Genomic DNA, 25177 nt, shown 5'->3' on the forward strand with positions numbered 1-25177 from the left:
TGCCCGCGGGACGCTCGGCGTCGGGACAACGGTCTGCCATCCGCGAACGACGCCGTCTACCTCGACACGGGAACGTTCGCGTCGGGCCAACCTCGATCCCTCGTCTAGACGCCGACTTCGAGACGTCATCCGTCGTCGTTGGACACCACGGCCACCCTGACGCGTTCAGAGTCCTTCGGAAGGTCTGAGTTTCGGAGTTGATCCTTGAAACGACGCCAGTCGGGCCATAGAACAGTTTTCGCGCGTTAGATCGGGCCGCGAAACTTACAATTAGTGAGACTCTCGAGGAACAGGCTCGTGGAATGCTTCCTGCTTCAGAGTTTGTGCGAGAAAAGAGTACCAAGGTGACTTTGGACAATTTGGACTATTGGTGTGCGCGAGTGTTACGCGAGTGATCTTCTTGGAGCTTCGTCAGGTGAGAGAATTCTCGAAATTTAGATTTAAGACTAGTGTGACACTCTGAGGATAGAATCGACTCCGGTCTATTTTCTGGTGTGTCTGTATCCTTTGCAAGTGTGACGTTTCATTTCCATTAGGAAAAGTGTTCTTGATGACAGGGTCACGAGTGATGCTGCGTGAGTGACTCGAGCAAAGTAAATTCTCCTTCAAACAAGACATTGTTTAGTATTTCTCCATCAGATCTTTTCATCTTATTCTGTATTTTATTGTTGCGATAAGAAATATAGGTGTACATGTATATGTCAAGTGCTAGTCGTGGAGAATTATTCAACTAGAAACCTTGAGTGTGTAATATCTGATTCAATCAAATATTTCTAGTTGGTAAAAGGTGTCTTGTTTACCATGCCATTGTCTCTGCCCACAACTTACGACATATTTATCGTAGCGTATTAAAATAGTGTTTTTCACTTAATATAGTTTAATGTCATCAAGTAATTTTTACGAAGCTATCCTGACGCGCGATACTTGTTAGTTTCCAAATCTTTGATGTTATTTTACATATTTATCACTTGGTCTCCACTGTGTTTATGTTTGCATGTCAAAACTTGATAAAAAAAAAAAAAAGTTAATTTCTCTATAAATGTAGTAAATATGCATATACATATACATATAAATACTTCAGGCACGTGTCTTTAGTGCTGGTATAGAGCATATAAAAAAACTATAGACTTGTCATGTGTTTGTTGTTCTCAACAGTACGAATGGAAGACTAATCTTTATACATAATAAAATAAATAAAACTATCCAAATGTCTTGTTCCGTTCTTCCTTTAAGTATTGCTATTTTCATGAAAATGTTGGAGCATTAAAAATGATCTAAAATATAATACTTATTAACATGATAGAATAAAGTATTGTCTGTGAGAAAAATTCTTGAGATTTAGTACTTGTTATTACATCAACGATATATATAATACCACATATGTAGTAACGCTTATGGATCGAACCATGTTACAGTTGATTGTCTTGTTTTTACGAGGAATGCTTATCGACGCACCATGAACGGAGCAACGTCGATTGCATCCTCAGAGGAACACCAACATCAACATCAACAACAGCAGAACGAAACACAATCGGAACACCCAAGGAGTCCTACTAGCCCTCTAAGTATTCGACATGGTGAGTTAGTATCAACAAATCGCTACTCCAAATTGAAACGAGTAAAGTAATTCCGATGAATCGAGTTACACTAAATTCCTGTGTTAAAAAATGTTTACGAATCCAATCTTGTATAAACGGAAACAGATTGGCGAGTATACCGCCGCACCCGCGGCCACGCCGGCTCGTTCGTAAATATCCGACTTTAACTCATGTACGAGGAGACAGACTGCACGTAAATCTACCCCCGACGTACTTTTATGCGAGCCGTGGTTCTAGGGTGGTAAGTGGAAAAAGAGGGTGCAACGCGGCCAACGAAATTACGCCATTAGAGTAATCAGATCTGGAGTGAGCCAAAGAATGTAGCATGATTTTCGTGCAAGTTAAATGAAAAATGTAAACTCGCATAAAGTGAACGTTGCATTTCAATGAAATATTATGGGATCCATTTTACCTCGGTCAAGATATTTAAGAATGATGTTTTATAAACTTTCACTGAGAAAAATGATTCTTTCATCTTCGATACGTAGAGCAAGTTCACCCGTCGAATCAACGATCGCGATAGCTGCCACTTTGATCAGCCTTACGTAAGCAAAACACAACCTTGAAACTTTTACCTGTATAGCAAGGGAACAGTTTAACACCCACATGGATAACCAACATTGTTTCGTTATACAATATAAAAGTGACGATACAGTTGAAATGGTATATGTGAGTGTGTCATTGATTATTTAATCTACCACTCGAGAACCAACTTGTTACTCGTTCCCCGAATCAATGTGTAACTGTTGATATTGTTCGAGACTCGATCAACATTCGGCCATCAAAAACAATCAGAACAGATGTTTGTAAAGGAGAATGAATCAGTTCGATAGAAGAAGCAATCCCAGAGAACCGCGGAATCAACGTATCTCCTTAATGCGGTAACAATTAGTCGCATGGTAGAGGAGGGTGTGACCAAAGCGGTAGCCAGTATGTACGAAATCTCTTTTTTCTTCGAGCTTCCACGACGAGTCCCCTTTGCTGGTCGTCATTCCGCCCAGCCCCACCATGGTTCCACGATGATCCCATAATACAGGGGCGCAGGTGGCGCCTCGCCTTCCGGCACCATTGATATGCTAATGAAATTTGACGCCCCTGGTTTCGCGCTCGTTGTGTACACTCGTACGCTCGCGCGACGCGTATAGCTCGCGTTTTGTACGAGGAAACCGTCGCCCCTGGTCACCATACGGCCGCATAATTTTTCTCTTCTCGTTTAACCCCTGGCACTCGTGGCATTTCGCGAGCTTCCGCCCGAGATTTGATTACTCTAATGGCGTAATGTCGTCGTGTACGTGGATAGGCACGGTGAGACTATTTGGAAACTTTATGGTCAACGATGTCGATTGTCATCTACACAGGGTAGCCCTGTAGTCGTGTCACAATCGAGAAAGGGGCGATTCTTTGTGCAAAAACTAATAGAAAATAGTGTATGTATCATATTTATTCCAATGCTCCCCGAAGGGTTACATAGCCCGCACTTCCACTTACAATCTCATTACAAAATATCTATATTTAGGCAAATAATTCGAGAGCGATTTGAATAGATCCTCGAACAAATTTTGCACGAAATCGTAGGTGAAAAACGAAAATCTGTTTCTAATTCAGAAATGATTGCAAGTTTCGCGAGAAAATGGTCGCATAATTCGTCGTCATTTTGAGGATAGATTTCACATGTCGCAAATTGTGGCTCTCTGTGCGCGTTCGTCGGGATTAGGGTGTTAACGAGATCGAAAAGCCGGCACGCTTAGGACGTTACGTGAGTTGCATTAATATAATCGCCTCCAGTTCATCCCTTGTGACTGTAACGACGAAACGATACGATTGAATTCTTTACCGTGTAGCTGGATTATGCGTGCCGGTCGATGTATCGAACGTGCTCGGTAGGCATGATCATTGATTACGATTACGGCATCTCCAGGGTTTGATGCAATAAAGTCATCGTATGGCACGTAATTAGCACTTTGAAGCTGGGTTGACAACGTGTCTGAAATTCTTATCGAGTCGAATGTAGTAACGTGCAGTTTGTGAATTTTGAAAGTGTGCTACTGTTACACTTTCATAGACAGAATAATATTTTTTACCTTTTATTCCTCTTCAAGTACCTTTGAGGAATTTCGGTATTTAATTTTATGGCTATATCGTCCCTCAATCAAGAGGACTGTATAGGTAATATATGTATATTAAAGTTCATTAATCGAGTCGAATACTGTTCATTTCATATTTAAGATAAAACGTAAACAAAAGTAATACCAACAGAAATTAAAGGAGAATTTAAAATCACAATTTTCTTTGAACCCTGTAGATTGTCTGTTTTCGGGCTGCCAGGTTCCCGGCTGCCCAAAATGTTTCTTTAACACAACTACAGAGAATTGAATTCCTTTCAAGCATTTCACATGATACAATAAATGCTTGGAAAACTGCCAATAATACAAACTTTTAACTCGAATGTCAATTTTGGAATATTCCTTTGGTCGATTCTATTTTCTCTGATTGATTTCAAGTGTGGTCGCAATTTCTCGCAATGGGGTAGTTTTAAATAACTCGACAGACTAGGGCACAGTTAAATCATTTTGCAGTGGGTTAGGAGAGGGACCCTAACCCGATATCGACCTGTTGTCGATTCGCATGGTAATTCGAACGGATCCTATCTGACCCCGCGGCATTAACGAGACCGGAACGAGTTTTCGATCGGGTGCGAGGCAGTCGACAAATACGATTCCACGGAGATCTCGCGCCTCGTCGGGGTTGGCAGCGTGACTAATAAATCTGAGTGGAGAAGCGAAATCACATTTCGTTGATCACGCAGATGTTCGCCGGTCTCCGATCTCTTTGCATTTCCATTTTCCAATTAATATCGGTGACCCAAGGAACTGTGTCGATGCAATTTATTTTCCAATTAACTGCACCACAGTTAAAAACTGTCTATTCGATAATTTCATATCGCGGTTAACATTGTGTCTACTTGTGTAAAAATTCGTATTTAATAGCTATAGATTACCTTTGTAGGATTTTCACGAAGCTATTTATAAAAATAAATATTTGGTGTTCATGGGAAAATACAGAAAGAGAGATAGACAGAAAGAAACATGCACCAAAAGATAAGAGGAGTATAAAAAATGTTCAGTTCGGAACATAACGAATATTTTGAACGGTTTCATCCAAAGCTTTTGACGTTTACTAAAAGCATGAAATACTCTAAATAAATCCAGCAATTAAAGCACTTCACTGAAATAACAAGTTGAGAATACTTCAGAAAGAAATCAAAGAAAATATCGCTTAGTATTCCCCCATGGCAAAATCTTCTCACTTTTGTCTGGCTTCTATTCCCTTTCGAAAACATATTAATATGTATGTCGGATCTTCTTTACCTTCTGTGCTTTTTACGAACTCATTTCTTGATGTAAATACTGTTTGCCCTCGCTATTCAGCCAGTAAGCCTTAAGGGATGCGGAAAAGAAACCGCTCGTCTCTTAGGGACAAAAACCATAGCGAATCGAGCAGTGATTTTCGTCAGAAATCCGAATATTTGAATTTTGTTCTCAGTTCAAATTTTTGGTTTCCACGTCATGAATTATTGAATATTTTGATTATAACACATTTATGCTGTAAGTATAGAATATAGAATTTTGTAACATTCGAATAAAATTATTACATACACTTTTATTTTCTTCATAAACGGAACATAATTAAATAATCAGATTCACATAGAATTACGTCAGGTTTGTTGCAATGCTGAGTGTCATCGTTATTAGTCATCACTAGTTGTACATATCGTATAATCATAAATTCTATTTCTAGTAACAATCATCGCTTATTCCTCTGATCCAGCAGTGATTTTTGTGGCACAATCAATAATAACTGGAAACAATATCGATAATCACTTTAACGATGGATCGGTAATTAAATTGATCAGAAATTTTAGGAACAGCAGCAAATTGCCAATTGCCTCGTAAATTCTTCTGTTGCAAATACTTTATGTTCTATCGCCGTGTCCTTTCGACCCCCTCCTCGTGAGAATCAATTAAGGGTGGAGAAGGTGGCGTGTACTGTTTGGGGTTGGTCGCACGAACCCATGGAAGAGATTTCTGGGATTAGTGGGACGTAACTGCCACCTGATCGAATAGGATGAATCAAGTTCGATCAGGGAAATATTGAACGTTAATATATGTATAATAATAAATAGTACGCGGTAACGAAAAAATACTCACTGATATTGTTGTTGCATTCGTTGGCAACTGTAGTTGCAATGAAGAATGAAATTATTGGAAAAAAAGTAGATATTTCTGAAGAATAAATATAATTTACCGTACAATTCAAAACACATGCTTCATAATAACAATATTATTTTAAAGGAATAACAATGATAAAGTAACAAATAATATTTAAATTTATCTACATATATAACGTACCGCAGGCACCGAATGCTGCTTAACTACATTCGGAAATAATAATATCGTGTAATTTCATAATAAAAATTCAAGTGCCGTGAGCCAGTCGAGGAAACCTAACAGAAGAATCATTTATTTTCAGACTCGGGAGAGAGCAGCGTAATCTCCCCAGGCTTACCAGAACGCTACAGTCCCTTAGGAGCGACAGGATCGACCTCGAGTCACGATCCTTACGCCTCGAGGTCGGTTCAGGAGTGTCCAGTGCCTCTTTGCAGAGGGATACCAACGGATTTCCCGCTCGCGAGGTCACCGTACTTAACTGCGCTCGGAAACGGCCACCCACATTTGCTGGGACAAGTCCAGCAGCAACAGCACCAGCACCAGCACCAGCACCAGCACCAGCACCAGCAACAACAACAGCAACAGCAACAACAACAGCAACAGCAACAGCAGCCGCAACATGGCAGCAAACCACCGCGCAGCCTCGGTTTGATATGCGTGGTTTGCGGTGACACCAGCTCTGGGAAACACTATGGAATCCTGGCCTGCAACGGATGCAGCGGCTTCTTCAAACGAAGCGTCAGACGAAAGTTGATATACAGGTGAGTTGGTGGAAAATTCTTAAGATTTTTAGTTATAATATTAGAATATTGGAGTTCGATGTGCCTCCGTTTTTAGCCCGAGTCATACAGGAATTCTGATATAGGACACTGTTGCCACTGTTTTCAATTATTAAAACACGAGTAATCATTCTTGCTAGATACATACAATTTCTAAGTAAGCTGTGATTTATAAGAGAAAATACATTTTAGACATGCAAGAAAAAACCAAGACTTGATATCTTCGACACGATAATAATGATAATTGAAAGTATAAACGACAATTAACCCCTTGACCTATGCGCTATCTCCCGATTGGTATAGTATACAGTAAATATAGTAAAGAGGAAGGTAACAAGTCCGAACAAAGTATCGCTAGTCAAACTCGTGGTTATTGTTTATCGGCCAAATTACTTATCACGAGTCTCACTCGTCGTTGTAGGCCAAACGGTTAAGGCTATGCATTCGTACTCGATTTGGCTAGAACAACTCTGTCCATACATTTACATGCGCGAAAGGATTAAGCTCTCATTGGCTCCGTGGAAATGTTTGTTTGGACAATCACCGCAATGGACTCCGATCTCGCCTGCTATCAGATCGAAATTAGTCAGCGGATCCTCTTATGGCGTTTAATGTCAAACTGGCCAGCCAGTGGCGCCATGTGGTCCAAGTCGAGTGGGCTCATCGTAATACCAGCCAACAATGCGTAACGGCATAATGTTGAACCGTGGAGGACCTATCCACCTAACCCGCTGCGCCGCGCCGCACTGGCTCCGTGTATAACGGCGTACTATTACCATCCCCTGGGAACGGCCATCCATCTCCATCGGATCCCTCTCAACTCGGAATCGCTGTCTGATACGCTCGATCCGTTTTACACGGGACCACCATACGAGCTACTGGCGTACGTGTGCGTGCATCCCTTTGACTACGTACGTGACTATCGATAACGCGCGCTCGTAGATGTGCGCGTTAAGCCTGTCGGGGAAATACACGACACGATGTACAAACTATTAACCCCTGCGCCTGTTCTTTGAAAAATAAATGCTGGTCCTGTAGCCGTTTTGAACGGGTGACCGGAATCCAAACATCGCTGAATATAAGTGTTTCAACTATACAGCCACAGTTATTACGCTGACGCTATCTTCTTAATTGTTTCCATTCGATGCATTTTTTCTGGTTTCTAGTCGGTAGTCTATATTGTTATATATTTATTCATTTTAATGGATTCTCTTTGTGTATCAATGAGATCAATGATTCATGGTTTTTTTTTTGTGTTAAATCAGAAACTCTTCTTGTGTCTATGATTTTACTTATAATAATAGTCAGTCACTAATATTTATCACTATTATTACATTATTCTTACCAAATTTGTGTATATGCATTATCCATCTTGGAAAAATTAAAGATCTTACGGAATCCGTCTAATCCGTTTTCCATTTGATTTGATCGACATAGAAATTACTCGAGCGCAGAGACTGATGATGACCCTCGCGTCGTTTTCGATCGTCGCGAGTCGGATCGTATCTCGTCGTGGCGGTTTTTTTTTTTTTTTTTTTATATATATATTCTTTACCACCACCTCTCCTCGAGTGGCTGTAATGCGGTAAAGAGTGAAGAGCCTTCGCACAGATAACCAATTACACGCAGAGGGGAACGGACCGCGACAGATGCGTCCCGACGTGATGCGCCGCGGCAGCGCATCGACCATAATCGTCGGATTAAAGTCCAACTTCACGGATCGGTTAGATGCAATTAAGTACATTGTGCATGCTCCAGATTGTATCGAGAGTTCGCACAAACTCCCATTGGACCACACTTGAATTTTGCACGCAATGAATCGACCTTTTTCGCCGTAATAGTTTTTTTTTTTTTTTTAAATAGATCCATCGATGGCAAAGCTTTATTCTGAGTGTGGACCATATGAGTCGCAACCTGCTCCGAAAATGTCTAGTGCTTAGAAATGATTTTCGCGTAGTCGTGATTTTATATACGGTGGCGTGCCAAGTACTGTTGCTTTCTAGGCTATTATGATTCACTTTGTATTCTTGTACTTAAAATTGGTGTTATTTAAAATTGATCTCTGTTGTTCCTTCTAAAGTGAAGATAGAAATTCTCTGTTTACATAATAATTGAAATGAACCTGATACCGAGTTATACGAATATTTATAATTTTTTTATCATGTATATATATCTCAGTCAGTGGCCTGAGTGGCAGTGAGTGGCAGTGAATGGCAGCGAGACTTAATTTGTCAACTAAATTTCAGTTATTCTATTCGATTCCTTGACTCTTTGACAAATTAGATTAAAATAAAGTCGAAAACCAACCAATTCACCGACCATTTAGCTACTAGAACCATAAACATTAAATATGTATAATACTCACTGCGGTGGTGCAACAAATATTCCCAGTAGTGCACTTCCCTCTCGACTGGACCCACCCATTAATCGTAGGTAGCCACGTCGTTGATCGTGGTCGGGGTTAAGTCATCGAATCATCCAGACCTGAGATCGGCGGGCGTGATAACATGCAGCACATGCTTCCGGTAACTCGATGAAGCAAACAATGGTGGGCCCAGCCGAAGAATAGAGAGATGCGTAAATAAATGTATGATGTGGTTCTGAAGGGTGAATGGGTAGGAGGCCGAGGGTGATGTATCCCCCCGTGCTGCACGTTGGAGACCCCGACGGGGGCCTGGCAGCGTCGCGGAGGTTCGCTGGGGTGTGAACGCAAATCAATTTGCGAGAGAAACCCTGCTGGCGCGACAGCACGCCAAGCCACCCTTCGGTGCCGTTCGTACACTACCGCCTCGGGACAAGATAGTTTCAGGACGGTGGCGTCCTTTCGTCGCGCTGCTGGATCGAGCCGCCTCCTTGTGAGTGACGTTAGTTAAAATCGTGCTAACGGAGCCCTGGGAATCGATCGACCGCACCGTCGCGTCGCGTCGCGTCGCGTCGCGTCGCGCCGGCCGATCGAGCCCCGGGCTATTCCCCAGGAATTACGACTCTGGCCATCCTTTTTTTGCCACTCGACCTGCACGACAAAACTTGGAGCAGTCAACTCTTTATTTGTCGTTTATGCGGTGCATTTTCGAGTCGTTTTCGCGATTCGGGTACATCGATTGTTTCGACATTACAATTTGGTTGGTATGATGCTGTATTGTTATTATTAGAACAATAATGTCGGTTTAACTTAACTCATACGCACACCCATTTTTCGAGCTTCTTTGACTTTCCTAACTGTCTCAGGTGGTCAATAACTGTCGATCGGAGCCCGTCTCGAGGGAGCGCGAGAATGAGGATGAGAAAGTAGCTGTAAGCCCCCGAGAAACCAAGTATGTACCACGAGGTTGCCGCGGGATTGGATGAAATTAAGAGGGATAAGAACAAGTACGTGACCTCGAGCGGTCGCAGCTTTACGATCGTCAGCTCGAAGGGATAACCGGGTTAGCCCAACAATGAAAGTAATCGAATTTAACGCCAACTCCTGAGTGCGCAGCCAGGATTTCCGGCAAGTGCGCTCGAAATTCGTCGCCTTTCCGAAAGGGACAACAGCCGCCAAGTTACGGCCATCGTCGGTGAAACATCATCGTCAACGATCGATCGATTCCGACAGGGAACGAGAACTTTCTTACTCGATTTTACTCGTCGATGCTCTGCCATTACACAATGGCTAGGATCGTTGACGCTTTCTTATTCGAAAGCAGATTTGATCGTGTTTTATCTGTAACATAGGTGACTAGGAATGAAACGTTTATAAATTTCATAAAGATACTTCTTTCGTTTAAGTTGTAATGTATTTATATTTTACGTACAATTCTCGTTGAGCATTCTCTATATAAACAAATTGACTGCACTCTTAATTATATTCGTCAACAAATTCTTCTGTTATGACTGAATAATTGTCCAAGTTCATCTGTCAAGAACCATCTGGTGCCATTTATTATGATCACAAGGATTGAATCTGAAATATATTTGGACAATTTATCTGCAATTATTACGAGTCATTGATTTCATACGGTGTTATCAAAGGGGTCATGTGCTACGAACGTTTTTTAGTATCCGAATCGTCTTATATGTTTGGAAAAATTGTATGTTCAGATGTCAAGCCGGTACTGGAAGATGCGTCGTAGACAAAGCTCACCGAAATCAGTGTCAGGCCTGTCGTTTGAAGAAATGTATGCAGATGGGAATGAATAAGGACGGTGAGTAATATAATTGAATCGAATTGAATTATTTCTGCGCGATGATTGCTTTTTCCTTTCGTTTACCTACTCTGCGTTATTTACTGGTCCGAAAGGAATGTTTCAAGTGGGCACTTAAAAGTGAACAAATTGCGATGGAGCTCGGGATATTCAGGACGACTTTTATTTGAGTTATATTAGTGCGGAAAAGAAAACTTTTATTATTTAAGGTGAATACGTAAGTTATTGTAAGATGAACGTTTGGAACGATCAAGTTGTTCGAAATGTTCCCATATACGAACACTGTGGGAGCATGAACGGCGAAAACTAGAATCAGTTTGCAAGTTTGGAACAAAATCAGGATGAATTACATTCAATTTTCATAATACTTGTACCGAATATATATTTTACCAATCGAAGAAGCTTGTTCTAAATGGAAACAATTTTTTCTTTTTTTACGTTTTAAAGAACATGTCTTTTCCACTTCATGGATACCATACGGTGAGCATAAAACAATTTCTTCTTAAGTGGATTTATAAAATGAATAAAGTTTAGGATGATTTGAGGACTTTTTCAATGTACATATAAAACTGAAATTGGACAGCTAAAAGCGATATCTGTCGTATTTATTATTTGCTCAATTTCATGCCATAAATAATAAAAAAGGAAAGATATTTCCTTATTTTGAAAAATAGTGCCCACGAATTGAAAAGCGAATTCGCAATAATTATATGATTCTTCTTACCTCGAACATGATTAAAAACTACAGTCAAGAGAATTAGGTACTTACTCAAACAGACTTGGACAATTTGTCCAATGTTCTGGCTACATAATTATTCATCGTTACTTACAGCAAACAAAACGGAACTGTGTTATTCCAATAATAATTGACTCGTTTAAATCACTCAACTAAAGTATTTACAATTCCATCAAAGTTTCTTCTTTCTATAAAATAGCTGGTTGAAAAATAGCTAGTTGCTCGGTCGATCCAAGCTTCGCTATCATCGTTCGTTATTGTTTCACTCTAACAAAATGATTTGATCGCTTAACTCTGTGGGTCGAGTTCTTTTCTTTCTGCGAGCAATATGCAAGGCATTCACTTTGATATTTTAGGTTGAAGGTGCTGTCAACAGTCGACGATATTGTTTTATTCGTTATTAGAGACATTATACATATAGTTAACGAGTAAATTGCGTTCGACGTGTATACACGTCGCGTTGGACCAAATCTCTAGTAGCCACATTGGCCAACTCGAAAAAGGATTATTTTCGTTCCGGCGCTCGCGAAAGAGAAAGATATCCATTTCAGCTATCGCGGAAAACATTGTCCCCGGAACACCGGTTATCGATAGATTCGATTACCCGGTTTCACAGGTAAATCCGCATTGTAGGAATCAATCAACGCTCGGCGTCCCCCGCGGCCAAGGAGAACGGAACTCGAGCGAGGGTCCTTTACGTTCGCGACATAAATAACTGGATAAAGGCAGAGTGATTGGTACGGGAGGAAGTCTGCTTTGGTGGCGGCAGCCTTCGATTCAACTCTTAATGCCTCTCGAGCCAACTCGTGGGCGCACCTGCCAAGCCAAAAGAGCATTTCCCCCCTCAGTTTCCCCTCTTTATTTTCCTCTGTCCGATTCCCATCTCGCGAAAACTCCTCCCGGGGCACGTCAACTTTCTTATTGCCGAACTTGACGTCGTAAGAAGAAATACTTCCAATTGGATCCCGGATCCCTTGACGACCGAAACGACGCCAACGGTGTCTCCGTGGAACGTCGACTGTTCCCGGGGAATTAGATTCCCGAGGATCGTGAGTTAGGTTCCAAGACGACGAAACTACGCCAACTTCTTTGACAACGTGATTCGTATCGCACGGAGATTGCAGCTTTTTGCGAAAGGAATCCAAAGGGATATTTAAATAGAGCATCTTCGATCGAACGGTTGCTATGTTGGGCTAACAATTGCAGTTTTCTTCAAACGGCTTTAAACGAAACTTTATATGTATTCGAGTTCTATATTTCCATATCAACATCTGCTTCGGATTTGAACAAAATTGGTCCACAGTTAACGACAGTTAACGACAGTTATAATTTCATGAATTATCTAGTATGCATTCGTCATTTCTACAAATGAGCCGTTCATTGGACAAGTCGATTAACTCTATAAAACAAAAAGTTGAGAAACGCGTTGAACCATTTCTATATGTTTTCCCATAAAGTGTGACATCCCTGTTCCCAATTCTACCGAAAATGGCGATAAATAAACTTCCAAACCTGGTTCTACGGAACAGCTACGTTACACGCGAGTGTTTCGTGTAGAATTACTATAGTCGTTGGGTGTGTTTAACCGAAATCGGGTACCCAGATCGGCGGGGCACAAAGTAACCGCACAGATTCGGCGTTTCGTTGGAAGCGTGATGTGCGGTTCGCCGCGGCGCGGCGGGCGAAACGACGCTCGGCGTCGTAAACACCGCGATCGTTAGCGACGGTCGCGTGGCCCTCGACGAACCCCCGAAGGGTTAATTGGGGGAAATAAACGTATGCAACGTGCACCCGATCTCTCTGCATGTAAAAATTTGCTGGTCGGTTGTCCGTCGCTCGTCCTTTCGCCGAAGGGACGTACGCACGTACAGGATAACACGGAATCCGACGTAGGACAGAGAGGGAGTGCCTGTCCATACGTAAATTGTGTCATAACGCTAAGTCGAAAAAAAAAAGACACAAAGTGAAGAAAGGGAGCCGGACCTCCCACGGTGAGCTTCACGCAAATGAGAATGAAACGATCTGTGAAAGGCCGTTTATCTCTCCTGGTGTGAAACTGGACGACGCCGACGTATACATGAAAAGGATGGGAAGGGTTCGGATGACTGGCTAAAAGTGTCCATCTATCGAACGAGGAGTATTAACGATTGTTATTTTGGAGAATTCGTTAGGAAACATCCTCTTGGCACGGTACTTTACTTTTAACCCTCTAGTGCACAATATACTCCTTTGGAGACACGTAGACCGAGATATATCCATTGTTTCGTAAAACCACCTCAAAAATATCAATAACCTACAACGTACTTGACACTAACAACGTTCACTTGTAACTATTTCTACTGTGATTTTAAACACACTTTCTTTTAATGACATTCAACAATATTTTACGTGGACCTAGATCGAATAATGCATCAAACAATTTTGCATAATTCATATGTTGGGCATAAAAACTGTATAAAAAAAATGTGAAAACAGTCATTTGACCGGTCGTGGTAGTTTTAATGTAAAGAATAAAAATCTCATCTTAAAAAAAAATTTCCTCGCGTCCGTATTAATTTAACCACCACCGGTGCATAAAATGCGTATAATCGGTCGATTCGCCAAGAGTCCCTGGATTTAACGAAGCAGCGACTGCCACGGTTTTAGAGCACCGCTACGTGAACGGTTCCCGTGAACTGGCCTGAAAGTTCACGCGTACCCCTAACAATCTTACCATCGACGGCGACGGCACGTTAATTGCGTCGCTCGCGTTAAAGAAAGGATGCACAAAGTGAAGCGATAAAAAAAAAAAAAAAAAAAAAGAGTATCGAAAGGAGGAGACGGGCTGTGTGAAAATAACCGGACTGAAGAGTTAAAAAGACAAAAGGGAAAGCGCGCGTAACGCGGGGAAGAAGAATTTTTCCCGGGGACGCAATGGAGGGAACTGCAGAAGGGCGTTTATCTTTCCTGGCGGCGGGGTTAAGCGGGAGAAAAAGTGAGCGAGCGAAAGAAGGGAAGAAAACCGTTGGAGGAAGGGAGAGGACGCCGACGACGCCAAAGGCTTGACGAAGTAGGAGGATCCTATTAAACCGCTCAGCAGGCAGCACGACGGAGGTAAAGCGAGCCGGCACGCTTTTTATTATTACGAAATTACTGTGCACCCGTGCCGCGCTAAAAGGGAAGCTGGAAAAAATTTTGCTCGCCGTTACACACCACTGAGTGCCCTAATCGCGGCGCCATTAACGCGCGGCTGACGTCACGGGCTCTCTGTCCTTTGGGAACACGGCTGGACGAATCGCGAAACGTTTCTCGCGATGTAACTTTGACGAAAAGTCGAAGGTGATTTCAGATTACATCCCTTGTGTAAGGTTGTTTTAAGCGCTTTTGGTTGGCTCTGTTGGGGATTGTTTAACTTTGAGGTAGACTAGGACCAACCAGACATTGTGAGATCGGGTCTTAAGATTCGAAGAAAATCAGAATCTGTTCTATCATCATTCATCATTTTAAACTCTAGGATATAATAAATAGGAAAAACTGAATACAGCTTATTATTACTTTTCATCTGCAATGAAAGGCGACAACAAACCAAAAACATTGCAACTTCTTTCCCGTAAGTACTCATTTAAACACATAATGTAGATATAATGTTTAACATTGAAGTGCCATTTACATAACATTCCTGACCAAGAGCTACACCCCATCTCTAAATTCCTACAGTACTATCAATAATTTATCTTGGAAAACATTGTGTTGTGTCATTTAATTGTCTGTAAAAATCTCCGATGTCAGTTGTCAATATTTGTCGACGGTACCGTGACCACCGCTATCAAAGCAGTCACGTGCTGCTCCAAACGAGGGAAATGAAGAAAAAAGCGTTCTCGAGATCCATAGTACATGAGGTTATTCCAGTAGAGGATAGCTGTCAGCCGAATGGGAGTTACCGAACGGCAATATATATACAAACAATAAACGCTGCTGATTCCTGCACGTCTGTTAAATTCACGCTTGTCAGTCGCAGCCCACTGCGCGCTGCCGTGATATAACGCAGCGTTACGTGAGTTTGACGAGAGGGCGGCCCCTGGCCAGTCGTTTGTTTCCCGATTAATCGGGCAAGACTTTTCGAATCAAGTCGTTCCATTAATATTTCAATAACCAAGAAACTCCCCTTGGGACGGATATTCAATCCAATAATAAATCTATTATCGGAGAATGTTCCTTAAACGAATGTCGCAAGCTTCTTTCGTCGTCCATTGTCTCGACCAAACGTTTTGTTTCCTCGGAACCATTCCCGACACCCGAATCTTTTTTCAACCGAATTACATTGATTGTTTACGACTATCAATAATTGTCAATCTCCCTTTTCGATACTTGACGTGTTGCCCACCCAACTTTTCTTCGTTTCTTCGAAAGAAACCTAAATGTAAGTGAAACTTTCTTCAAATTGATTTTTCCTTTGTCAAAAGCGATCAGTTTGTTCAGTTTTTGAGAAAAGTAGGCTGCCTATTCGATTCTTAACGGACCGATATGTAATTACTAAGAGGCTGTCGTTGGTCGCGTTCACGTGCACAAATTATGAAAGACATTATGTACTGTGAATAGTAATAGGACGTGCGCGAGACGGTACACGTACACGGGAGTGGTTCGCGTTAATTTACCAGCGTGTAATTAATTCATGGCTGCAATTAACGCCTGTTATCGACGTTACATCGTAGGTGTGTGCTTCTGTTGTAGCCGTGCAGAATGAACGGCAACCCAGGAACACTGCCACCATCAGACCAGAGGCTCTCGTCGAGATGGACCAGGAACGCGCGCTTCGGGAAGCTGCAGTGGCTGTCGGTGTTTTTGGGTGAGTGATTTTCAAACCATTTGATGGAATTTATTCAATAATTTATTACTATTATTACAGACCTAACACTATAATAGTAAATAAACAGTGTTTAGGTATTTTCATATGCTTCCGAATTCCTCCCTTGAGACAGATTTCACCACTCATTGTCAGGCTTTCAAATATGTGCATATATAAATAAAACTAATACAGGTTTCAAGAAATAATTCAACGATCGAATGAATCTTTTAAAACTACTCTAGTTATTTCCGTTTAATCTCACATGAACAACACTTTTCTTCCGCTAAATGTCAAGTCTAAAAAAATCACCATGCACTTACCAACTATAAAAATAGTATTGCATAATTATATTCAGAGGGTTGCAGGGTCACTGTTCAAAATAACATGGCAACTTGGTTTTACTCGTAGCCGTAAGCTGATCGTCCTGGCTTACCCGTGTTTTCGTAGCTGCATGCTTTCTTCACCAAGTCCGGCGCGCGAGATAGATTATTGCAAATATTTTTTTCTGAATTTCTGCATATGTATATTTATTATATTACACTTAACGTACGCTTCGTGGAAAGAATATTAGCGAGGGTGTCGGGCAAATAAGCTTTATTCACGCGTCTTTGGCTATGCAATTACGGTCCGTGGCCCCAAGTTGTTGCGCTCTTTCTGACAAATCTCCATCATTTTAGTATCATCCATAGCCATCATATTACACTTGTTCAGAGATGGTCTATCAAGGCTTCTACATTTTCCCAATAAACTGTCGCACGAATTGCTATTACCCACCGTAGTCTAATATTAGTGACCGTAATCGCGATTGTTCAAGAACCCTTAATCAAAGCTCGCAAAGTAGCAAAGCAGCAGCAGCCGTTCAGCGCCCAAGAACCTTGCTCCACTTCCTAGAGCAGCGGGCTGGATATTATTTTCGCCCAGAGCGTCCCGCTGCGTCTATTTAGACGTGCGGTACAAGAACCGTGGTGAATTTCAAAGCGATCCAAGATGCTCACGGCAGGGGGGGGGGGGATTAAAGGTAACACCGAGGACTCGCGATCGATAATCACCGATTCACCAGGAACAACGGCAAGAGCAAGAGAACCGACGACGTTGTTGGCACGTTTGATCTTCTGCTGCACAGCAGCATACTTTTCGCCGTCGTGAGCAAGTTGCGCTCGCGACACGCCACGCCGAGCGTGATCTATCATGAAAAATTACCTTTGACTAGTAGCCCGTAGCTGACCGTTTTTCAGGTAACTGGGCACTCAGGTTGGAACTAATGGAAAATCCATAGAGCGCCAAGGGGTGAACGTTAAAAGCGACAGCGAGCGTGCCAACGTCGCTCACCGTTCGATATACCAACAATAAGACTCTCTGGAAAGTAGTAATTCTCTGGAGGCTTTATGGTTATACGTTGCGGGTTTTCACAGTTTATTGTTGTTCCAGTATTCGAAAAAGGTTATTCATTTTCAACGTTCTGGGCTATTATTCGATCCAACGGGTAGGAATATTGTTATTATATCGGTGGAAATTTCATCGTTTCTCTGGATTTGTTCAACTTACCGATGAGTCTAACAATGAGATGCTGAACGTAAAAATACAAATTACTCGAAGCAGAATTGTCAACGCATCTATGTTGGCTCTTGTTTTGTCTTATATGTATCTCCAAGATGGTCGATCAGAAAGTCGTGGAATTTTTCATGACTTGTATTACTACGAGTATAAGAATATATTATATGTATAAGCCAAACCAACCACACCTCGTTCTTTTCTTAAACCTATTAATTAGAACATTCGATATTTATTAGACTAGTACGGAAGATAATAATATGTACCTACCTTGTCGAGCAATCATACATGCTGCAGTGGTAGAACACTTGGTACAGGTTTTTTCTTTTCATTTAGTCTATCGATCCAAATTACAAGTAGAAAAATAAGTAAAAACTCTACACTTTACATCGACAGACAATTTTTAGTTAATTTTTAGTCATTTATCATTTTCTACGACAGCCAATCGACGAGTGAGATTGTTTTACTTTGTACTTACGTAACTTGGGTCCATCAACAATGATACAACGCAATTGTAACCAGCAAGTTATAGTCCTTTCTCGTTCATTCATTATAAATCTATACCTGGATTGAATATCCGTGTTATATAAGTTGAACAAGGTTTTATTCGCGATTTCATTGGAAACCTCGGTGACCTATATGTTGGAGAAAATGTATCGAACGGAGAAACACATTGAGAAACAGTGCCAATAATATATCGTGGTGAAAAAAATACAGTCACGCGTATACGATGCGATCCGAATGAAACAATTCTCGTTAAAAAGAATAAAGGGTGTTTATTCCATCTACAATATAATGCACTTAAGAAAAATGTGACGATATAAATCAGTTTATCTCGATGATTCGGTCTAATCATCGATTCGCGATACGTTTAACGGGCACAGAAAAATCCATCGACCTCGCCTTTGGTTAATGTTTCTTGCTAATCCACTAGCATACAAAAGAAAAGAACGACTTTTTCACCAACAAATTTTCTTTTCCTTACCATTATTTTATATACGTTTTTATTGCTGTTGTTTCTTAATCAATCGCCACGTTTACGTTCTACACGACGGAGTATTTGTGAGCATGAGAGCTAAAGTGGACTGACCTCGCAAGTCTTTCATGATTTTCGTGCGGTTTCACATTGCATTAATCAAATTGCAATAGTCGTGTTAAAAATCAATTGAAATATAGCAATGTTGGCTGGTGGAAATACAAAAGTATTTAGTATTATCTACGTTTCAATGACTTGTACAGCGATGAATGAAACTGAGCACATTTTCAATCTAGATGTATAATATAGAGCTCTCAAATTAGACAGTAAAGGAAATATAAATAATTACATGGTCTCATTTAACTAATTGCAATATGCTGTTACGATTTCGAAACATCATACTTGCCCGAAAATTCATAAATTCCGTTCAGTTCTGCTCGTCTCTGTACATGGGAAATTTATTTATCCGCTTTAGCTCTCACGGTTTTGGTTACACCGCTCCAGCCCCAGTACTTGTATTTTTCTATAAAAACCATTCCGTCTGTGACAACATTTAATCCACGTGATTGCAAAAGTCGAACATAGAGTCTGCGTGAAGAATTTGTTTGAACAGCGTTCTGGCTCTCTCTCTGGGAGACATGGCGTCCATTCTCGCTTCGTGACATAGAATTCTGTTCGGCAGCGCGGACGAACCTACGTCTGGGCTATCCCCTATGTTCCTTTCCAAATGCATCGTCGATATCGGAGGTAACGTCGTTCTGACGTCACTCTCCGATTTGGCCAACTTCTTGATCGGTTCGGTGTACCCTATCGAGTCGTCCTCGTCCACGTCCACGACGAATCCTCTCCTCAGATTCTCCGACTTGGTTTGTCGGATTACCGAGGCGACTCGTTCCTTTATGTCCGCCTGAACAATCGCCATCTCGGTGGACTCCGTTCTGCCGGTATTTGGATTCCTGTTGACGCTGTCCAGCATCTCTAAAAGACGATCAAACGAACTGCAAATCTCGTCGAGAGACTGCTGGCTAAGCAGCACGGATCCATTCGTTTCCTGCTCTTTCTCCTTCAAAGCGTTCTCCAACTCTGTCAGATTGTTCCTCATGCCGTTCAGCTTCGCCTCGGCCTCCTCGCGGCGATTCTTTTCCACGGCTAACAAGAGACTGCTGCGTTTCGTTTCCTCTACGAGGCGATCGTGTTCTGCTCTGGCCTCCGCCAATTCAACCTGGATTATGCGAGTTCTTAATAGTTCCTCGACTTCCGGGCTGCTCGTCACTTGCGTCGTCGCGTCTACCTTGCTCGTATCAGCTTTCGAACAGGTTCTGCTGTCTGTTTCACGCCGACCACTGTTCTCGTACGTCCCGTTGCACGCGGTGTCCATCCCTTCGCCTATGACAGATTGTATATGAGACTGGAGGTCCAGATGAAGGGACATTTTAGGCTTCAGCTGACCGTTCTGACCGATTTGTTGTTGTTCCTGGTCCCTCTGCTGAGGCCGTACCAGTTTACACGGTGGAACATGCGGTCTACCTTTAATTTTCGATACGTTGTTGTTCGTCGTAGTGGCTGATTTTCTCGACGGAGTCTGGTAGGGTCTCTTGGCGTACTCCGTCATGGCGCTTCGTGGTCTGGGCAGCGTTTTGTTTTCATTCTCAGTCCTCTTCCTGCCACCAGCAGAGGCTACTCTTCGATTCTGTTCAGGTAAACCAAGCCACCTGAAATCAGACTTTGCGTCCACGTTGCTCTGCGCCAGCCTCTTCATTATATCCTTCGCCAGCTCCTCGTTCAAGTTCGCGTTCTGTCGGACGTCGAGGACCATCAAGGTTGTATTGTAAGTGAGCAATTCTAGGAGATCATTGGCGATCTTGTCGGTCAAGCCGCAACGTTGCATGTCCAGAGCTTTCAGCCAGAGGCTGTCCCGTATCGCATCGATCAACTCGATCGCCGCTGTGTCGCCCAATTGAGGATTGTCGTTCAACGTCAGACGACGCAATCCTGGCATCGCCTCGATGTTCGGCTCCTGGTACCTCAACGATTGCTTCCAAGTGTCGTGGTAGAGGGATAACTTTTGCCTCGAGAGCGCCGCTGCTAAGGCTGATCCACATTTGAAGGTCAGGTCGCAGGAGCTGAGGTTCAGCGATCTGACGCTAGAAACGTCGGCCACGGTGCGACATACCAACTCGCACGAACTGTCCCCGATGTAGCAGCGCTGAAGGGACAAGTACCGCAAGGTCTGAGTGTGCGACAACCCGACGCACAGCACAGCCAAGCAATCTGGTGGGAACGGTATGCCTTCCAGTTCCAGACTGGTCAGAGCTGCAGAATTCCCGACGCATTGACTGACACTGTGGGACAAACACTCTAGAAGATAGCGAGACAACACTACGGGCGCTTTGCCCATCGTTCTCGCTTTGTCCTCGGAATTTATCTCCTCCAGTGGCTTGCGACACTGGTACCTGCTGCGCACGCTGATCGATTTCAGGCTACGATCGAGGGACAGGGAGTTCAAGATCGGATTCCAGTCGTCCATTTTCACCCTGTCGGTGGTGAAGTCCAAGTTGTGAGGCAGAGCCACACAGATTACTGGCAGTGGACGCAGTCGATGCTGCTTGCACAGCTCCATGTACGAAGTGGCAAAGTTTCTGCCGGTTTGGATCCCTCTCTTCGCCGAGGGGGCGGTTGGGTCCTCGTGTGGATTGCCCATCATGGACGGTGCTTTAGCTTAGATGTTTGCTCTCTAAACGATACGAAGAATTAAAAGATATTATTCTGTCCATACGATATCTATTGTAACGAAATGTTAGACCAATTGTTGTTTAGACGAATACCACTTTTTTTTCTGGGTTAGAAAATAAATTTTTCTAACCTGATCTGGTAATCTAAAATATATAACAAGAATTCGCGTAAACGAGGGGTAGTTTAAAAGTATGGGTTATTTGTACAACGGAATGTGTCTACAGTTAGGAAAAGTCAAGTCGAGAATGAAAATATTCAATTTAAATAGAGAAAATTCTAATCTACTTGTGCTTGTACTTGTCTAATTTCAAAATAATTCAGTGGTTAGAGTACAAGACGATATTTAAATTTTATATATAAAAGAGTACAGCGATCAACCTGTGTTTATCTATATATATAGACACTTTATATTTACAATAGAATTGTCCAACTCAATTTAATGCATTTTACCTCGTTCGAAAGCAACAGAAAATAATAAAGAACGAGTGTTAAATTCTAACCTCGTTGATTATTGAACATTTGTTATTACTTCAAATAAAGACATAACCAACCACACAAAAATTAGCGAATACATATTGAGCTGAATTACTTTAGACAACCGTCCGTCAGAGTATTAAAAATGATCATTTTTGTTTTTAAAGGAAAAACTTTTGTAGAAATTTTGTAGACATATAGGTGAAGGGAATAAAGTGATTGAATGAGTGAATTTACCTGTTTGCGTTCTAATATTCAGACTTTCGTGTTTGCTGCCTTGTTCGTACACTAACCACAATTTTTATATTACACGCCGTCATCTGTACTCTCGATTTATCCCAAGAATTTCGACAAAATCCCCCTTGGAAGACTTTGGCGTAAAATTCTTCTGAAAAACTGCAAACCGTGTTCGTCTCTCGTTTCCGTCGGTCTATTCTCGTCCATCTACCTACCCGAAATTAGTAAAACGAAATTTCTACGCGGCATACGTTGAAAGTATGCAAACAAAACTCGCGCATGAACGAGTTAAAGTTGTCGCGAGTCGGCGAGCGGGTCGACTTGTCGGTTTGATTGTTAAAACTCGTGATTTCACTGGCGCTCCGTATAAATTTGGAATTGTCCTTTGATCGCGCCAATGGTCTGTACATAGAAAACATAGTGCGTTTGAAGAGTTGAAAATGTTCAAAGAACAAGTTCAATTATTTTACAGTTTTAGTTTGCTCATAAGATATAATTTAGGTCAAGTATGTAAAAAATGTATGAATATTCAGAACACAATTCGTTGGAATGATGACTCCAGTTTGTTGAATTTTATGCAATCACCATGGAGAGTCTTTGCACAAGTATTTGCATAACAGGATAGGGTAGGGGAACATTTGATTAAAATTCTGAATAAAGTACGGGAAAATACGATGTTTCAGGCCACCTGTGTCGTTGGCTATGGCGAGATACACGACACCATTGCCTTTACCCACCGTTGCACCGACAACAAATTCAGCCAACCCTCCGACACCGCCTCGACAGGACAACGAGGATGGTATGTATCAATTTAACATCCGTACGTTGCTTTTTTATTATTTATTCACTGGAGAAAATATATATTTGTGATTTGTAATTTTTGTTCTATACGATGAAAATCATCCTAATTCTAAGTGAAATTACATTAATTTACTCCAAATTCACTCTCGAAGACTTAGTTACTCTTTCCTTTGACAACTTTTAATTATTTCCATTTTTCTTTTTCAATTTTAGCGTGCCTCATTCATTCTTGTGTGTGTTTATGTTTTCTTAATACCACGTTGGACAATCCTTTATAATAGGAAATGCATCCGAGGACAGCATAGACGTGACTAACGAGGAACCATTGACGCCTCAAAGAAGCGGTTGCACGCAACTTCCGCCTGTGATTCCGTCGTTGTATTCGCCAGCTAGCGCTGAAACGGTCTACGAAACTAGCGCGAGGCTTCTCTTTATGGCCGTTAAATGGGCGAAAAATCTTCCGTCTTTCGCGAGTTTGCCCTTCAGAGATCAGGTATTAAAAAAAAAAAAAACAATTCAACGTCGTTAATGCTCTTTCAATCTCAAACATCTCTTACCTTTAATGACACAGTTTCAAACAGTGTCACAGCACTCAAACAGTCACTCAAACAGTGTCAAAGCTATCGAAGCTTACTACAGTCGCTACAATACAGATTTTCAAAATGTTAAGATGCAAAGAGAATGATAAAAGAAGGAAGAGAATAGAAAGGACTTTGAACAACAGTTTCAGTATTTTAAGAAGGTGATACAAATTGAACGTTTCCGTCTGTAATAGGTAATACTGCTCGAAGAAGCTTGGTCCGAGCTTTTCCTTTTGAACGCTGTGCAGTGGTGCTTGCCACTCGAATCCTCGGCCCTTTTCAATTCCGCGGAATTGACTGCTTTGACTCTGTCACCTCACCCGCATCCACATCCACATTCTGGAATCCACATGCAGACAACGACGGGTAAACCGAGTCAGGTGGCAGCGGATGTCAGGCATTTGCACGATACCCTACAGAGATACAAGGCCATCATGGTAGATCCTGCGGAGTTCGCCTGCATGAAAGCCATTGTCTTGTTCCGACCAGGTTGGTAATTTTACCAAGTTTTACAGGATTTTACACGATACTTTTACATGAAGATATCTAACAACTCTACAGTTCCACTCATTTATTATTTAAGATGAGTTGTTTGACCTAAACTAAATTAATTCATTAATTTGTGATTGTACATTATACATAAGTATATATATATATATATATAAGTAAGTAACAAAATATTAGGTTGTCCTGGAAGTTGGTGGAAAATTTTAAGAAAAACTCAAAGGCACATTCAAATTTTGATATATACTCGTACATTCATTGAAATACGTATATACTATTTTGTTATACAACCTCTCCAACCTTTTAAGGGATACATACATCTACATGTTATTTGAATTCATTTGTTGTTACCACCTGCCAAAAATCGACATGGACTATCCAGACAACCCAATATTTTTCTGTACCCATGAATCCATCAAAAGAGAAGCGTAATTGTGAAAATAGATAAAGTAGTCGTTTCCTTGAAGAATTATACATATGTATGATCACCGTCCTAGACAGTATTGGTACACACAGAAACATCAAACTTTCTTCGAATTGGCCAGACCAGCGTCTCGTATTTCTGTTTCAGAAACCCGTGGCTTGAAAGATTCCAGCCAAATAGAGAATCTGCAAGATCAGGCACAGGTGATGTTAGGCCAGCACGCCAGAGCCCAGCAACCAGCCAGTCCAGCTCGATTCGGCAGGCTGTTGCTGTTGCTGCCGTTACTTAGGACGGTGCCAGCGTCGAGGGTGGAGTTGATATACTTTCACAGAACGATCGGCAACACTCCGATGGAGAAAGTTTTGTGCGATATGTACAAAAATTAAGAAACACTTTTGCACCACGGGGGACCACCGAGGAAGAAATCAGTTTCCGGAAATCGGCGTTTGTACAGTGGCACATCGCGAATTATACGAATTAAGTGAAACGTCGCTGAAAGTTCGCGCGTTCATTCTGTGATGCGTTTAACTCGAATATGAACGAAA

At 41.8% G+C, this 25177-nt stretch overlaps 2 protein-coding genes across 3 annotated transcripts; one reads left to right on the plus strand and one right to left on the minus strand.

Annotated features, from left to right (window-relative positions):
- The first annotated feature begins 3 nt into the window (after nt 1-3).
- Nucleotides 4-25177, plus strand: LOC128890790 (photoreceptor-specific nuclear receptor-like). Of its 2 annotated transcripts, XM_054149644.1 has the most exons (10): nt 4-415; nt 1416-1577; nt 6129-6588; nt 10687-10790; nt 11238-11270; nt 16237-16351; nt 23006-23121; nt 23405-23616; nt 23899-24193; nt 24780-25177. In XM_054149644.1, the coding sequence occupies exons 2-10, from the start codon at nt 1457-1459 to the stop codon at nt 25016-25018; spliced, it is 1695 nt and encodes a 564-aa protein (XP_054005619.1). In that variant the 5' UTR covers nt 4-415; nt 1416-1456; the 3' UTR covers nt 25019-25177. The 2 variants fall into 2 exon arrangements, with proteins under 2 accessions (XP_054005619.1, XP_054005620.1); XM_054149645.1 differs by lacking the exon at nt 11238-11270.
- Nucleotides 19399-22814, minus strand: LOC128890786 (centrosomal protein of 78 kDa-like). The gene has a single exon (XM_054149634.1). It carries the CDS (start codon nt 21580-21582, stop codon nt 19432-19434), a length of 2151 nt encoding a protein of 716 aa, XP_054005609.1. The 5' UTR covers nt 21583-22814; the 3' UTR covers nt 19399-19431.

Source organism: Hylaeus anthracinus, unplaced genomic scaffold (genome assembly GCF_026225885.1).
Source record: "Hylaeus anthracinus isolate JK02 unplaced genomic scaffold, UHH_iyHylAnth1.0_haploid 12001, whole genome shotgun sequence".
Classification (NCBI taxonomy): Eukaryota; Metazoa; Arthropoda; class Insecta; order Hymenoptera; family Colletidae; genus Hylaeus; species Hylaeus anthracinus.

Excerpts from the sequence above, each read along its gene's own strand:
- LOC128890790 (XM_054149644.1), top strand. The coding sequence starts at position 1,457 with ATGAACGGAGCAACGTCGATTGCATCCTCAGAGGAACACCAACATCAA. Across the intron at positions 11,271-16,236 it reads CACTTCATGGATACCATACG|CCGTGCAGAATGAACGGCAA; the intron begins GTGAGCATAAAA and ends CTTCTGTTGTAG. Across the intron at positions 16,352-23,005 it reads GTGGCTGTCGGTGTTTTTGG|GCCACCTGTGTCGTTGGCTA; the intron begins GTGAGTGATTTT and ends ACGATGTTTCAG.
- LOC128890786 (XM_054149634.1), bottom strand. The coding sequence starts at position 21,582 with ATGATGGGCAATCCACACGAGGACCCAACCGCCCCCTCGGCGAAGAGA.